Below are 17,248 nucleotides of genomic sequence, written 5' to 3'. Positions count from 1 at the left end.
TGACATGACAAGAGCCCTTTCTTATTGTTCATGCACCACAACCTCCCTTTTCAGGTATGCAATGTTACCATAGAATCTGAGAACAGGCCTCAAGACTCATAACAGTAAAGCATTGATGTATTTTGAATTCTACTGCATGAGCATTTTAATGCTTTTGTCCGTTTCCTCAATTTTATTCCAATTGTGCAACCAAATTGGCTTCATGTCATGGGACAAAGAAACCATTCAGAACTCTCATCACACACAGCATCACTCCTTGTTAGAGAAAGACCCATGGAAGCACATATCACAGAACGGGTCCCGATACCACATCAAGTGGCCTCTTATCTCCACGCTTGGGACAGCAATTTCCCACATCCCATGCTGCAAAGCAATGCTCATCGCGTGGCAGATACATATTTCATTTCTCAGAGCTGTAACTACACCAAATGGAGGAAGAAAAACACGTTATATATTTTTTGTCGTAGTTATTGCCGACCCGGCTGGCAGTATGAGCTCACTGCAACTGAGAACCCGGTTTAATCATGGGTTGCTTCAACCTGGATTCAAGCCCAGAATCTCAGCAGTACTGACAAACTGCCCTTATCCCTGAACAAACCTGCCACCTCGAGTATTTGAACGTTTGAACTACCAACCAATGTTACTTTGGTTTATCCAATTTGCCATTGAAGTAACACACCATCCGTATCTTGGACGTCCTTGAAAGCAAAATATTCCATCTCGAGGGATCATCCACGTGAAATATAGTCAATAATCAACTCAAGAAAATTTGGTACAATAGATATTTTTTTATAAAATGAACTGATTAAGGAGTTTACAATAATAGCTTGATGCATCTAAAATCAATAACATGATAAACTATTCATCTCAAATTGGGTGGAGTGGTGGCAGAGTGGTTAACACACGTCTCTACGAACCCGGCCACTTGATTTCAATTCCTGGCGACGGAAAACGCCAGTGGCAGGGGTATCTGCACCGGTCATGTGGCCTCCCACTTTATCAACTCGCACTGACCGACCAGCATGGTAAAGTATGGTCAAACAACCAATACGGGGGGCTGGGGGTGGGGAATTGGGGGGAGGGGGTTGATCCAGCAGTGGCTTGACCAAGGATTGTAAATGTACATCAAATCAAGTTTTTATTTTTCCTGCAAAAACACGGTTAATATACTCTTTGCTTCTTTCGGTAAAGTCACGTAGAAAGAAATTAAATTAAATAATAGAGTACGACGTTTTATTGGCATGCTAATTTCTCTGCTCCAGCAGCTGCCCCAGCAGACCCACCTCTCTCTCTCTCTCTGCCCCCCGCCTCTCTCTGTATTTAAGGCCTCGACACAGAGGCATTGGGTCTCTGTGTGTCTATGTTGTGTGTCTCTCTCTCTGTGTCTCTGTGTTGTCTCTCTTTGCTTGTGGGTCTCTGTGTGTCTATGTTGTGTGTATCTCTCTGTGTGTCTGTGTTGTCTCTCTTTGCTTGTGGGTCTCTGTGTGTCTATGTTGTGTGTCTCTCTCTGTGTGTCTGTTTGTCTCTCTCTGCTTGTGGGTCTCTGTGTGTCTATGTTGTGTGTATCTCTCTGTGTGTCTGTGTTGTCTCTCTCTGCTTGTGGGTCTCTGTGTCTATGTTGTGTCTCTCTCTCTGTGTCTCTGTGTTGTCTTTCTCTGCTTGTGGGTCTCTGTGTCTATGTTGTGTGTCTCTCTCTGTGTCTGTGTTGTCTCTTTCTGCTTGTGGGTCTCTGTGTGTCTATGTTGTGTGTCTCTCTCTGTGTCTTTGTTGTCTCTCTCTGATTGTGTGTCTGTCTGTGTGTCTCCGTGTCTGTGTTTTGTCTCTCTCTCAAATTTAGTTCTACCTGCTGACGACTGCTTGTGTTGCGATCGAACGTCGTACTCTATTATTTAATTTATTTTATTTTCTACGTGACTTTACCGAAAGAACCAAAGGGTAATTCCTGCAGTCACGAAAGCTTCAAATCACGGTTAATATATTTGTGCCCTACTGCTTCCAGGTCTTATTTTCAAAGTGCCGGCACAACGTAATTCGCCTGGTGCTCATTACTAGCGAGGAGATTTTCTACTTCCATTCATTTGGCACAGGTCCTTAAGACGCCCAAAGTATACCGTCTCCCCCAAAATTGTTGCTTTAGAAGCAGCAGTCCCAGTGTTCGCGTTTCCATGGTGTGTACCTGACACCCACCGATCAGGTGGCTAAGCGCAGCTCACATGGGGGATGGCTCAGCCAATCATTCCTCTGGGGTCAATCAAAAAAGTACCACTTTGTAGAGAAGTTAACAGTGGTTGTGGATAGACTCTGCCCCCCGCCCCTCGTCACAAGAAATGTGGAATTTCCACCACTGGCTCAGAGCAGCAAACAAGCAATCAGCGAAACATCACTGAGCAAAAATGTGTTGTTTAGATGTGTTGTCGTTTGTACCTAACACTGCTATTGTTGGGCTCAGGATTTAATTTCCATAGGGAGGAAATGCATTAAGGTCACGTCAGAACAATGGCACCGAATGCGACTACACCGAAAGCGATGGCCACGCCAGAGGTCGCAACCGGGTACCCGATACCCGTACCCTACCCGATACCCGGCTACCCGTACCCAGCCGGGTATGGGTACCCGTTTGCGACCCTGGTGCGGCCGGGTACGGATACGGGTAAGCCGTGAGTCACTGGTGAGTAACCGTTTGTCACTCATTTCCCAACGTCTTGTCTCTTCTCACAATTTAAGTTCCTAGGGTACGGGTACGGCCGGGTACGGGTACCCGTTTGCGACTCTGGTGCGGCCGGGTACGGGTAAGGAATCAAAACCCGTTTGCGACCTCTGGGCCACGCACGTCGACGGAATTGGAGTCAGGGGAGGGCCGAGACAAATTTGAGCGGATGGAGCGAAGGAGGCGGCGCTGGAACGGAGAGGGATGATATCGGCAGCAGGTGTTGATGGGATGACGATCGCCAAGAGTAGAGGATTAAAGCTGCTGCTGTTGCTGCCAGAGGTTCATGGATCCAGCCGCCTGGCGTAAAGGAGCTGGATGGGAACGAATAAACCCATTACGTTATATTTCGATAAAATTGTGTTTTTTTCTTCTTGGTATATTATATTATTTTATTATGTTTTATTTTTATTATTTTATTATTTCCCTTCTACGTGACTTTACCGAAATAACCAAGAAGATGAATCCCTGCAGTCACGAAAGCTTTAAATCGAAATTTATGTTTTTCTATCTCTCTCTTTCTCTTATAACCTGTATTGGCTATGCTCATATCACCACAATACATGTACCCGAAAGTCATCATGTTTGGGAATCTAAGCAGCAGGGTTGAGCCTGGTTAGCATTTAAATGAATGAGCACCGCGTCTTGCCAGGGCTGGGGTGGGGTGTGTGATGCGGGCCAGGAAATGGTTGCGGAGTGTCACAATCCGTCGTCTGCGTGGGTGTTCCATGGGGAGTTGCCGGTTTCCTCCCGTGTACCACTCGTTCATGGAAATTGCCAAAGATCCCAATGCAGAAATCGCAGACTGCCCCCCCCCCCCCCCAGGAAAGGATTGCATTATTATTCTTGGTTCTTTCGGTAAAGTCACGTGGAAGGGAAATAATAAAATCATATTAATATAAAAGCTTTAAATCAAGATTGTATTATTGTTGCAACAACCATGAACTAGAATTAAAATATTCTCATTTATACACAGCGTGAGAAAAAAACGTATCCTACTTTGAATATATTCTTTGTTTCATTTCAATTTAAACGGCATTAAGAGTGTGCGGGTCATTCGAGTAAACGCTTTAAAAAAAACGTAAACCTGCAGATGGGATTATGGATCTTAGGGGAGGTGCAATGATTACTGGACGAAAAATGTTCACTCTTGCAATGATTAACCGTCCTATTTCAAAGAGGACATTGCGGGTGGGGGGAGCGTCCATGCTCATTCCACTCGTTCGCTGAAAGCGGCTTGATGAATGCTACAACTTCTTGCCAAAGCTAAGCAGATATATCCTTTTAATCAGAGCTGCATAAGGAATAACTTGCTCGAGTAACGCTTTCAAATGCAACTTAAATAAAAATAAAGCTGTGCGAGTATACGACCGTAGCTCGCGAAGCTTAAACCGTAATGCCAAGACGCCCTCTTGCGTTCGAGCCGTGGACAATGTAGCGAGGGTTACCGACACATACGATTGTGTGTGCCGAGAGCTACTTCGTGTATTACAAACGCGAATTATAAACAGGACCCTGCGGGGTGGGCTGGTATGAACGAATAACCAAAGAATATAAACATAATGTATTATTACACTTGTTTGGCCAGGAAAGCCCCACTGAGTCTAAAGGTTTTTGTAGGGTCAGGCCAAGTGTTTGCAGTAGGGGGCGATGTTGCTACACGGACGGACGGACGATATAATCTGTTGTAGGCTGGTCCACTTCGTTCCTACCAGTATAATGTGGACATGCACAGCCCAAGCAACTTAGCCCGTGTCGCACCAATGGTGACGTGGGCCCAGACGAAGCGCGTTTGTCGCTTGTTGCAAAATGTTCACGGTTCAAATCCAAGCGGTCGCCCTGGTTATTTACTGCGCGCGTATATTTACCATAATAATACTATGCGCCGTCTGCTTCACAGAACAATACTGATGTTAAGATCCCCTAAGCCACTGTGTGCCCAATTAGAGAAGCACCCGCAAATGACTGCACTTGGGGCTACGTACATCAGCAATCATCACCTCTTCCCTACGGGCAGACTCATGCCCCAGTTCACTTTTGCACATGAGACTTATTCTGGTCGCTTGACTCTCTCACCTTGTTAAACCAAATAGACTTTAACAAAATAAAGAGTCCTAGCAACGTATCGTCACCTCCGAGTAGCACGGTTGTCTGCGTACGGTGCGAAAGAAGTTCAACGTTCAATAGACATGCACATCCGTTGAGTTAATTTGCTGGGCCATGGCAGTTTTTTGGGACTAATGTTCACAGAAGCAATGAAAAAAAACAAGAGATCAGTCAACTGATCAGTTATACCAATGATGGAACAAAATATAGGCATTGTCAATCCACTGATGAATCATGTTCTTCACTCACTATGGGTGTCGTGGGGGTTATTTGACCATTCTTCACCGTGTGTTGATCAGTGCGTCGGTTTTATCAACTTCAGTCTTACTGACTTAATTTGGAGCTTTCGTGACTGCAGGAATTATTCTTTGGTTCTTTCGGTAAAGGCACGTATAAAGATAAAATAAAATAATAAATTAAATAGTATTAAATTTAATTTATTATTTAATTTATTATTTTATCTTTATACGTGACTTTACCGAAAGAACCAAAGAATAATTCAGTCTTACTGTTCAAACGAGCAGTGGAGGCGGCGTTCGCCTCAATTGGTGGCCAAAGCCAATGGTGACGATTCCACGTTACCATGGCGGGGGCTAGTCTATTCACCACTTTTGACTTCCAACTGATGTCATGATCGAGTCTTGGTTATTCCATTGCTGGATGAAGGCCTCTTCCAAACGGCTGCCATTTCTCACGAGCTAACCATATCGCAGTGATGGGCAACCTAAACAAAGATCCCCCATATAGCCTTAACATACAGTTGGGGCAAGTGCTGTTAGCGAACACCTATGAAGGCCAGAACAGGGGCGAGTGGCCAGCAACCACGCACGAACGGCTCTCTCCCCCCCGGTGGCGACATTTACACACCACGCCAAGTACTCATTTGAGGCCGAGTCAACCTTGGGGAGGCCCACGACCAGTTCAGATATTCGTCACTGGTGAACTGGGATCGCCGGATCCGTAGCACAGCGCGTTAACCACTACACCACCGCTCCCACAGGCCATAGGTTTCCCATCACTGCCATATAGTCGATGTATCATGCACTCGACATTAATGAAAAAATGAATGTACACTAAAAGATTGGAACAAAAAAAACCTTTAGATTTTTTCCAATATTTCAAATATTAGATTTTTGTTTATGTTTTCTGCTTCCAGGCAAGAGCATTGTAAATATAAATCTGAACTTCTATTATCAAATTAAATAGCAAAAGAATAATAAAACTGCTGAAGGCTGTCGTTGTAAGGCTCATGCTCAAAGTGAACTTAGGTTTTGTTCCAGATGTACAGTATTGTAAATAAGAATGATAAATAATTAGATAGAAGACAATGCCTTAAGGCTGTCGTTGAACGGTCAGCAGTCTGCAAACAGCACTTTTCTACTTTCCAGAATATTCACTTTCAACCTATCTCTTTTATACAGGGTGGTCCGAAAAGTCTGGACACAAACGGATATTTCATTTATTTCAACACTGGCATTAAACATTTTAATTGTTTACTATTTAAGTCAAAATTGTATATATTATCATTATACTTTGTTCTTATTCCTTTTCAGATTAAAATTAACAATGGAAATAGAACTGCCAAAAGACAGACGAGTTAATTTTTTTGCTATGCTAAAAAAGGCAAGCTTTAAAAAAAATGTCCTAAATAAATTTAAAAAGAGAATTCATGCATGCATTAATGTAAATGGAAGTTTAGTTTCAACACTTGTTAAAAAATATGAAATCACCCTCTGTGTCATTTGTAAATTTAAATATGTTACCTAACTTTTGGGCCACACTGTATGCACCGGTCACCTACGTTTGGAGAGGGACCAGTGAGTGTTCTTTTACTGGTAGGAACCTCCTGGTTACACCAGCCCACAGAGGATTATTGTGTCCGTCCGTCCGTCGTGAAGGGAGGGGCTAGGTGGGGAGGGTGGGGCTGGGTGAAGAGGGGCTGGGTGGGGAGTGGGAGGGGTGGGGCTGGGTGGGGAGGGGCTGATCACCCCGTGGTGCCCTTATAAAACTCAACGTTTAACCTACTCACGCCAGCTTGTGCCCACCCTCACAGTCGGCCATATTTGCGGAATACACCACGCCGCCGTTGACCCTGGCCATTGACCGAGCAACCCAACGTTCCTACCAGCTCCCTCCGCAGGAATGTGTTTTCATTATATTTTTTATTTTCGGCATGAAAAACAAAACATCAAAAGGAAAACACATTTTCCAATGTTCTCAGAGAGGGATCAACGTGCACGTCAAAACATCGATATATCAGAACCGAAGCATCGACGTCAACGATTAGACGTTTTTTGCCTATCTATATAACGAGCTCATATAATCACTCTATCTCATCGGTACAAATATTCTTTGATTGATGCATTCCATTCCTTGGTTGCCAATCCCATCATTATTCCTCACCATCTGCAGTGATCCCTTCGAGGGGACATGTCCCGAACAAACCCACTTCCTTTCCTAAACAGCATGAACTCATCTTTAGTTCTTTCGGTAAAGTCACGTAGAAAGAAAATAAATTAAATAATAGAATACGACGTCTTCTTGGTTCTTTCGGTAAAGTCACGTAGAAGGGAAATAATAAAATAATAACAATAAAACATAACAAAATACAATTTTCACGACGTTTCGGCCACAACGCAAGCAGCCGTCCTCAGGTGAAGAACAGGTCTGTCGGAAAGACAGCGTCTGAATGAACACCACCAAGCTTGGCAGCGTATATTTAAGCTGGGTTAGGGGAGGAAGGGCGCCTTGACAAAGGAATTGGCATATCAACAGAGGAATTTAGCATATTTATGGGAAATGCAGATATGGGATTAGTCACTACTTGTGGAATGCGTAGGAGGGGGGGGGGGTCTCAAAGTCATATTATTATTTTATTATTTCCCTTCTACGTGACTTTACCGAAAGAACCAATAAGATGAATCCCTGCAGTCACGAAAGCTTTAAATCGAAATAGAATACGACGTTTCGATTGCAACACAAGCAACCGTCATCAGGTAACTTGACTTCAACCTGCGTTCGAATACCAATTGCACCGGGGCGCCCAACTCTCTTCACGCAGGCGAAAAAACGCAAACACGACAAGTCAACGCATCGGTCATGTATAACGAAATTTATTTCACGTACAAACATAATGGCACAAATAATATGAACACAACAAATACGGCATTTGTATATATTCAGTTTGAGAAGGCAGTGGGTAAGGACAGCGTAAGAAAGACATGTTAATGTTGAGACAAGCTTTTGGCCTTGATAATAGGACCAATCAATTGCACTGGTCTGTCATGGATGTACATGATTAACTGGATCTCGCAAGAGAGAATTCAATTAGAGTAACAGCACTGTTAGGGTACATTTTTTTGTGTTTTTTTTTTAAAGGTTTTTCGTGTGTGTGTGTTTTAGTCTCCAGCATTACTGGCAATATACCACGGCCACCATATGTAACAAGATACCATACATGGAGCATACTTTTGAAAAAACCAACACCAAACAGCAATACAGACAACCCTTTCCCACACCATTATGGACAACAGAATAGTTTAAACAAGTTACCAAATTAGGTATGGATACATATATATAATTTTTGGTTACCCTTGTGATAAACTTTTTAAATGATCAAAACATTAAAAAAAAAGAAAATTTCTGCAAGTTTCAGTTATAAACCAAATAATTTATATTACATATTTATATCATCAACCAGGAGTAAAAACTTGTCATCTACCTTTCATAAAACGCACATACATGAAACTCATTCATTGCCAAACGTGTCATCACTGCATTGTTTTCAGAGTATATAATAATGGTAGTGAATACTGCCCCCTGCTGAGCAGTTGTATCATACAGGGTACTGCACTAGGACTCATTAACAATGCAAGGCTTTCTTTCATATTAATCATATTTTGCAAGCCTCCAAACCCAAAGGAATCCAGCACGGCATAAACATTCAACGAGAAAGGTTGAACCCGACATAGAAATTGGGAAAATAATTCCCTGGCCATAGGGGCGTGTGTATGTGTTCGTGATATATGTAGGAGGGATGTTGCTCCCAACTTTTAAATAAACCGTAAAAAAAAAAGAATCAAAAATTCAGGCCGAGATACAAAATTTGGCTGATCCGTGGGTATAATAAAAAAAATCGGATTTATGCAAAAGTATAACTTTGTGGGAAACGTCACAATGCCACTTCTGCAATTTTTCAAGTGGCTTCAAGTGTGGTAACGTCACTTTTGTTCAATAACCCGATCGTGTAAATGCTCTGAAAATCAGAACATCTGAAATTATCCTCACAAATCTCCCCCAAGAATAGTATATATATTTTAATCCTAAACTCATCCCTAATATGTACTGTTTGCTACACTTTTGGGTACAACTTTGATTCACAACACACGAGTATGAGAGACAGTACACACACAATTCGCCGTGTGTTCAATACAAAACGCGTCACTGACAGCAACAGGTGGCGTGCGTGGCGAGTCGCTCCCAGGATTTGGAAAGGGCACCGCTAACTTTCGTGAAAGTTGCCACAAAAAGGGGCCATCGCTTATAGAGAGAGAGAAAACGTGCCCCCCCCCCCCATCCACTGGCAGAACCCGTGTGTGGGACGCGGGCCAATTGCAACCATTCATTTCATCACGGGTTGTTGTGTGTGTGTGTGGGGGGGGGGGAGTATTAAAACAATGTGTCCAAGTGTCACAAAGATCATATTGTATCCCTTTTTTTCAAGTTCAATTACCTAAATAAAAGCCAGATGCCAACACACAAAACAAATTGGCACACGAGGGTTAGTGGAGGGGGCGCGGCCAGATGAACGAAGTGAATGTTACGACCAAATTGGAGCGTACCAATTTGTTATGCAGCCCGAAAAGTGCCAGTTAAAAAATAAAACGTCTTGTGTTTATTATACATTAATAAACGTGAGCGAGTTTCAGTGTTCTACCAATTCATTTACTTGAATGGATTGCGAGGACCTGATTTAATGTGAACCACAACAAAGACCCAACTACTAAATACCTAGAGGGGTGGGTGGGGGAGGGGGGGTCCCTAAAACCCATTCTATCCACAAGTGTACAAACACGTACATACTGACAAGTAAGGGTTTGGGTTACACACCGTGTTAAGCCTTTTTTCTCTCAAAGAAAAATTCAAGGGCAAAAAACAAGTCATGTCGAGATGAACATTGCATACGACGTGTGTGAATATACAGATAGACAATCACACATGCCCTGCGAGGGTTTGAATATTTTACGTTGTCATTCCACCGTCTTCTACAAGAACCCCGACGTAATAATTGGGCTCGGAGGAATCTACAGAGTGTAAATAATGACTATTTACCATTGCAGTGACAATGCAGTGTGTTGATCGTGAAACAAAAAAACAACAAAAACACAAATTTCGAGTCTGTTAAGTTAAAGCAAGTCTAGGCAGCCAAAGGGTGGGCCTTATGGTGGGAGAAAGCACAGCGCTGGGACAGCCGTCACGCACAATTATTGTTTTTGTCTCAAGCACTGTAATTCAACACGAAAAAATGTATGTACACAAACCTGCATAAGAATGAGGTAATGTTCCTTACTCATATTTTATATGATACTGAAGTTTACACTCTAAACATACAAAAAGAACACTTTTAGAAAGCCAGAAACCTTTGTATAAATTTCCATTGAGGCACGTGATGTATGATTTTTAGCCACCTCCAAATTTTAAGCCTTTTTTTTCTTTCATATATTTTTTTTACTCGCTATTCTTTAAAAAAAAAATTCTCCCACGTCACTAAGTGTAAGCTCAGTTTTTTAACCGACGTGTTATTTTAAGATCACTATACAGTAGCTCAGAACCCACCACCAACGAAGCAAGTCACGCGGAGCCGACGGACTTAAACTGACCAAAACTTTAAACCACATGACACTTTTAGTACCGTCCGTGTAAATAAATGTACCTGTTAATTTCAAATCACAGTAACGCGTAAGACGGCACAGAGTGCTTTCTTTCCCCTTTACAGAATCACATTCCACAGACCGACACAACAGTCTTGATTATAGAAACACTTTGCTGGCTGCTGAACTGCACTTGTAAAATGACTAAAAGGCATTTCCCGGTGAACTGTCGTAAACACACATAAATGCAGCCTTTGGATGGATATTTAAATGCTCTGTGTTTTTTTTTTATATATATAATCTTTCAGTATTATTTTCCCATTTTTTGTTTCTGTTTTCTCCTAGGAATACCCTTATTTTTGAGTTACAAACCACTTGATATTTTGTACGGACTACAGCATAGGCACCCAATGTTAATTTCCAAAAAGAAGGCAGGACACAGTATCAATACACAGTCAAAGTTAATCCAAGGCCCCTGGGAATCTTTGCAATGTTATTGCATCAATTGCAACGTCTAGTAAAATGCAAAGGTGACTTCTTTTTTTTAAACAAATAACCACCGTCTTTTACATCAGCGCATCCAAACGGAACTCGTTCCTTGTACCGTGAAAAAAATCTTTAAGTACAAGCGTGTGAGGTTCAGTTATGACAAACGGGATATCTAAAACGTATAGATAAATGGGTGGGGGAATTGAGGGCAGAAATAGTTTGGTTAATGTTGTTCAGACCGATTAAATTCCAAATGCCTTCACTTTCACGATGAGCGACACAAAGTGATTTCTTTCACAAAGACAAAAAAAAAATGTGCAACTAGACTATGTGCAGATATGACGCGATGGTTGACTGAACGAGGGGAAAAAAATATGAACTTTCTAAATAAGCCGGAAATGTGAATAAAGCATCGCAGGGGTGCGGGCGTATGAGGGGAGGAAGGGGGTTGTTAAATTAAAATGAAACGACGACAAGTACCGATTGGTTTCCTACGACAGCAAAAATATCCAGTCTCTTCTACAAAATACTTTCCAAAAAATATACACTGTTTATAGAAATAAATCTAAGGTGTACCCCAATAGCCACTCTTTTGCAGTATAATAAAATACAAGATGCTTCAACATCTACAATTGTTCTGTATTTTTTTACGACTAAATCACCCATCCCTTAAGCCTCCCTTACTTAAGCAGTACCAAACATACCTTAGTAATCCTCTAACCTGTTGCTAGAGTGTTGTCACAAGGCTCAAACATGTTTTTAGACGATATCCCAAACAGGGTCTGAGGCACTGGTACTTTACAAGTGATTTTTGTTTTGAAGTTTGTTTATCGATTGTACAGGTTGGCATGGGGCTTAGTCTTTAACCAGCTTGTAGATGTGATGTTGTGCACCGTGCTCACTTGTGGACACCTCAAATACGTACGCCACACACAGCAGCGTCTCCTGCGTATCTCGGTTGGTTACAACCTGCAGTGCGGTCAGGGACGAGGAGCAGAAGAAAAAGAAACACACGCAGAGTTAGAGCATCTGGTCAAAACACAAAACCCTTTTGCCATTGCGATGACGTACGTGTACGTTTTTCTTTCTATAAACAGTGTCAATAACTTTCGATTTAAAGCTTTCGTGACTGCAGGGATTCATCTTCTTGGTTCTATCGGTAAAGTCACGTAGAAGGGAAATAATAAAATAATAAAAATAAAACATAATAAAATAATTCTCACGACGTTTAGGCTACAACGCAAGCACCTGAGGACGGCTGCTTGCATTGCGGCCGAAACATCGTGAGAATTATTTTATTATGTTAAATTTTAATTATTTTATTATTTCCCTTCTACGTGACTTTACCGAAAGAACCAAGAAGATGAATCCCTGCAGTCACGAAAGCTTTAAATCGAAATTTTACGTAGCAATGAGTTTGAATGAAAAGTTAGCTAAGCCAGGATTGGTAAAATAAAATAATAGAGCCTTATGTTGAGGCAAAGAAGCCCGCGCAGTTGGCAAGTTTTGGGGGCATGGATTATTTATTACGAACAAAATTCGCATTTCAATTAAATGTATAATAATATTTTTAAAAACAATTAGTAAGCCAAAAAAAACTTGGTTTGAAATTAGCTTTTTTGGCACAAATAGACGGAATTACTCGTGTAAAAGCTTTTGGAGAATCAACAGAGTGAGTAGAAAAATACATACTCTTTAGCAAATGTACTGCACTCACAAACCAACACACGTTAAAATGTCCATATGTTTTTAATAAATGAACATAGGATGCAGAGAAATGTCTTTTCATTCGTGTAAGTGTAGCAATTTCGTCCACCTCTTCTCAGATACCCACAGCTCGAAACAATACTTCTTTTTTCTTGCAAAGGATTACCAAGAGCACTACATAAAATTAGTCTAATTTGGAGCCACATTAAAGCAAAAACTGAGTTGTAAATAATCGATTCAAGGAGTGGAGAAGCACAACTGCCAAGACTCTGTGTACTCCCGCGGCTCGTAACTCTTAAGGCATCACTTCAAAGCGATGTCTGTGAGAGTGTGTGTGGAATCAGGCGCCGGTGACCAGCACAAATGTTTTATTCCTTTTCGTCCAAGCTGACGATAAAAGGGACTTTTTAAAACCGTGTGGAACGATGGGCATGGGTTTTTGGCTCTAACCTGAAGCACTGGCTTTGACCGGACCTTCACCTAACCCAGTGGGGTTCTTAACCTGGGGTGCACACACCCACTGGGGGTGCAAGATGCCCTCTCTGGGGGTGCGAGACATGGCCAGATTGTTTTAGAAGGTAAATCATCAAAACACAAATTAAGCACAGGCACGCAAGTACCACTACTTTGTTTCAGCAAACCTTTGTATTAATTAACATTATAATTTGTTTTACGATTGAGAACCAAAGGGGTGTAAAGGCTTCAGTAAAAGTTATTTAAGCGATAAGATGTATGGAATATTACTTATCAATAATTTTCGTGCCTGCATGAGACTAATAATTCTTCATTACAATGCACATGTTTTCAACCACGTGATGTACGGTTATGATCTGGTAATTGATGCTCATTTTGAGCAGGAGTTGGGGGACTACTGCTGAACCTGGAGCGTGCCACCAAGAGGTGGTGCATACACAGAGCAGGGCTAGTGTCGGGGCTAGTGAAAGACTCAACGCTGAAGTTACCCGAGTTTGATCTTCCACCAAGCTCATGGTCCACCCTAAACCGTATCCACTACACAAACCATGGGCAGATGCGGATTTACCTGATGCACAAACGGAAAATTTTAAACTGCCTAGTGGTGTGCGACTGCGGTCATCCAGAACAGACCGTACAACATAATAACGACGCAATGCCCCGATCCACAAATACGAAGGGAGACATGAGAGCGAAACATTCCGCTGTTCCCGACACGGTTGTCTGGCCTCACCATCTGAATGTGAAATTGTAGTCGTTGCTCTGCATCTACATCAGCCACACGAAAAAAGAAGGGCGAGTGGTAGGAGAATCGGTATGGCCGGCGGGAGGCGCACCTGCAGGATGGTGAAGTTCTCCAGCACGCTGTTCATCATGTACTTCTCGGGCAGCTGCTTGAGCTTGTGGATGAAGTTGATCATGTACTCGCACATCGGGGAACGGTGGATGCGGTAGACGAAGCGGCCGTTCTCAAACCTCGCGTACTCCGTCTGTGGGGGGGGGGGGGGGAGCAGAGCGCTTTCGTGAGGCGAGGAGTCACGTGACCCATGGGTGGATTTTAGCCTTCATTTCATTGTTGTTATGGGCTCATCCACATTGGTAACATTAACAATACATTTAAATCTACTTAATGAAATTTTCACAATGGATGTTTCTCTACAGGTATACTATATGAAGCAATCTACAAAAATAAAACCAGGCATTTACAATCAACAATATAACGGTACATCTCATATGGCCAGGAATAAAACTCGGCTAACATCGGTGCCAAGGAGGTATAAAAATCCCACAATAAACTAAAGTGGGTCACATAACTCGTGCGATAAGACAGTATGATGAACCGTTACTGGACAGAGGTCACATTTTTTACATTAAGCTATCTGCTTTTCAGCCTTTCTGAGATTGGCAATGTCACACCCTTTCAAATACATCCTCCAATTATTTAATACGGTTGACCTTTTGACGATGACAATTATTGATTATGACAAAGAAATATGATCACGGATCAAAAAGCTGGCGATACACACCCCGAAGCCGTAAGAAAATATCCGAACGACAGTGCGAGGCCTGGACATAAAAGGACGGTGCTTTTAAATGTGAATGAGTGACGCGTCTGTAAACGACGCGTGCCAGGGCTGCTCTGCACGGAACGGCGATGGGACTGATGCTCAAACACCACCCCCCCTGCTGGTTTATTGACTCTCAATCCATGGTACGTGACCCACTCATGACCCGCCTATAGCCAAAGACAATCAAATATTTTAGAGGCACAATTCAGAGCAGCAAGCATTGTCACTGATGCACAGCCTTCTTTGAGTGACCGTGCAGCTGCGGAGAGAGTGTTTAATATTCTTAGGTTTTTTCGGTAAAGTCACGTAGGTAAAACATTAAAATTATTAAAAGTAAAAAAAAACCTCACAAAAATTAGATTCAGAGCCTACCTTGGCTCCTCCCACCCTCAACCAGTATATATACAAATACTGTTTCTTGGAATTTCTCTCACTTGATACAGCTATCATGCTGTGACGGTTCCACCTGAAGACGGAAGCTTGTGTTGCCTCCGAAACGTCGTGATTTTTTTTACTTTTATTAATTTTAATTTTTTACCTACGTGACTTTACCGAAAAAACCTAAAAATATGAATCCTTGCAGTCACGAAAGCTTCAAATCTAGAGTGTTTAATATCAAGATTTCAAATATATATCTGTTTGGGACTGTCCAGTGGTGGGCATGGTTTCAAGTTGGCACTATAGAGAGATCGTGGTTCATTTGTCACCATAAGACAACCCGCGTATTTCTTCAGGGCGTTACCAAAGCGCTGTGGCCTATTGTATATCAGACATGTATGGCACCACGAAATCAGGTCCAAGAGTGTCCCTGAGTCACACACCTGATCCCCAATTAGCAAAGTACAAGCAGGCTGAACAACACTGTCATAATAACACAAAAATAGGCTGATACTACGAGAGTTGCTGTGATTTTTTTTTTACACAAAATGTAATTTCACTATATTAACAAGATAGCAATATCAGTTTCTCACATGTTAGTATTTAATTTAAATATCTATTGTTTTTATTGTGATTTGCTATACTTCTAAATTATAAAGCCCATTCTCAAGTTCTTTAACTGAAGTTCACACAACATAATCCTACCATGAGTATTTTAACAAAACGAACTTTACAATCTGCAATGCTCATAACACACATGTTGCCAGTTGTGAAAAAGTAATAACAAACGACTAAATTGCTCCAACAAACATCTTGCTAAGCACCAATCAAGCAAAGTATTACAACTTTATCTACTCAGTAAATTACGTCATAAATATCGTGTCCGGAATTAAAAGATTTACCAAAGGAAAATGAGCAATGACAACTTGGATAGAACGATATTTAGAAAATGTACGACACTATTATCGTGCATATCGTGTCGTACGATGTACACATCATCGCAGCATCGCCACATCGTGACAACCCGAGCTGTTCTCGTCATTACAGAAAGTGGTGTAGGATTTGAACCCAGCATCGTGTTCCTAAGATAAAAGAAGATACAAAATTAACCCGTAAAAACAAAGTTTTTCACTATAAATCCTTTATATGCGTGGCATCGGTTTTATTTTATTATTCATTTCTGTTTTTCTTGAGTAAGAGTTTCATTTTTATCACATTGGTATTTTAAATTAAATATGAAATTTTTTTCCCTAAAAAGTGGAAAATTTTGGAATTTTTTTTCTCACGAAAATAAATTGTCACGCACAACGAGTCTGTGTGCAAAATGTCAGCTCGATTGGATCACAGGAAGTGGGTTAAAAAACGACTGAAAAATTTGCACGGTCGTAAGCGCGCAAGCAAGCAAGCAAGTGAACTTAATATAAAGGATTTAAAAAAACATCTTACCTCCACTTTCTCCACGACTTGCTTGCCAAACGAGCACACTTTTGTGGAACACGTGATGGTCATGTTTTCCGCACTCTCGTACTGGCTCGTCACACCGTAGAACGCCCCGGCCTCTTCTTGGATGTTCGTGTTCAAGTCCGCCTGCGCGACCGCAAAAAAAATACACGCATGGGCCAAACGCGCAAGGCCCAGCGGCCAAAGTGAGGCGGCGTTGAATCGATGATTTTTACTGACCATTTCGGCTCCAGCCGACGCGTGAGCAAATTAAATCACTTTGTACAAACCGAAGGCAACAGACTCTCGCGTGCGATTCGATGCATTTGCGGTAAGTGTCAAAAGAGACTGATCGAAGAATCGATGCGACACTGCACACCCGATGATTTGCATTTGCCCAAATGAACATTCTGGCACGCACTACTGACATGTATGTTAAAGTCTGGTTAAAAAGCCCAATGTTTCATACCATAAAGCGCTAAACAGTAAAGTAAAAACAAAGTAAACAA

General features: G+C 41.8%; 1 protein-coding gene across 5 annotated transcripts in view; it reads right to left on the bottom strand.

Annotated features, from left to right (window-relative positions):
- Positions 1–7,910: 7,910 nt before the first annotated feature.
- LOC133351507 (transcriptional enhancer factor TEF-1-like) overlaps positions 7,911–17,248 on the bottom strand; it is a 35,384-nt gene continuing 26,046 nt past the window's right edge. For all 5 annotated transcript variants that reach the window (XM_061566770.1, XM_061566766.1, XM_061566767.1 and 2 more), the window contains 3 exons: positions 16,746–16,886; positions 14,190–14,342; positions 7,911–12,141 (listed from right to left, as the gene is read on the bottom strand). In XM_061566770.1, coding sequence (XP_061422754.1) covers positions 12,028–12,141; positions 14,190–14,342; positions 16,746–16,886 — 408 coding nt within the window. In that variant the 3' untranslated portion in view covers positions 7,911–12,027. The remainder of the gene's footprint in view (positions 12,142–14,189; positions 14,343–16,745; positions 16,887–17,248) is intronic.

The sequence above is a fragment of the Lethenteron reissneri genome, chromosome 37 (assembly GCF_015708825.2).
Source record: "Lethenteron reissneri isolate LAM-NWPU_2019-01 chromosome 37, ASM1570882v1, whole genome shotgun sequence".
In the NCBI taxonomy this organism is placed as follows: Eukaryota; Metazoa; Chordata; class Hyperoartia; order Petromyzontiformes; family Petromyzontidae; genus Lethenteron; species Lethenteron reissneri.
This window is presented reverse-complemented; position numbering and strand designations above follow the sequence as displayed.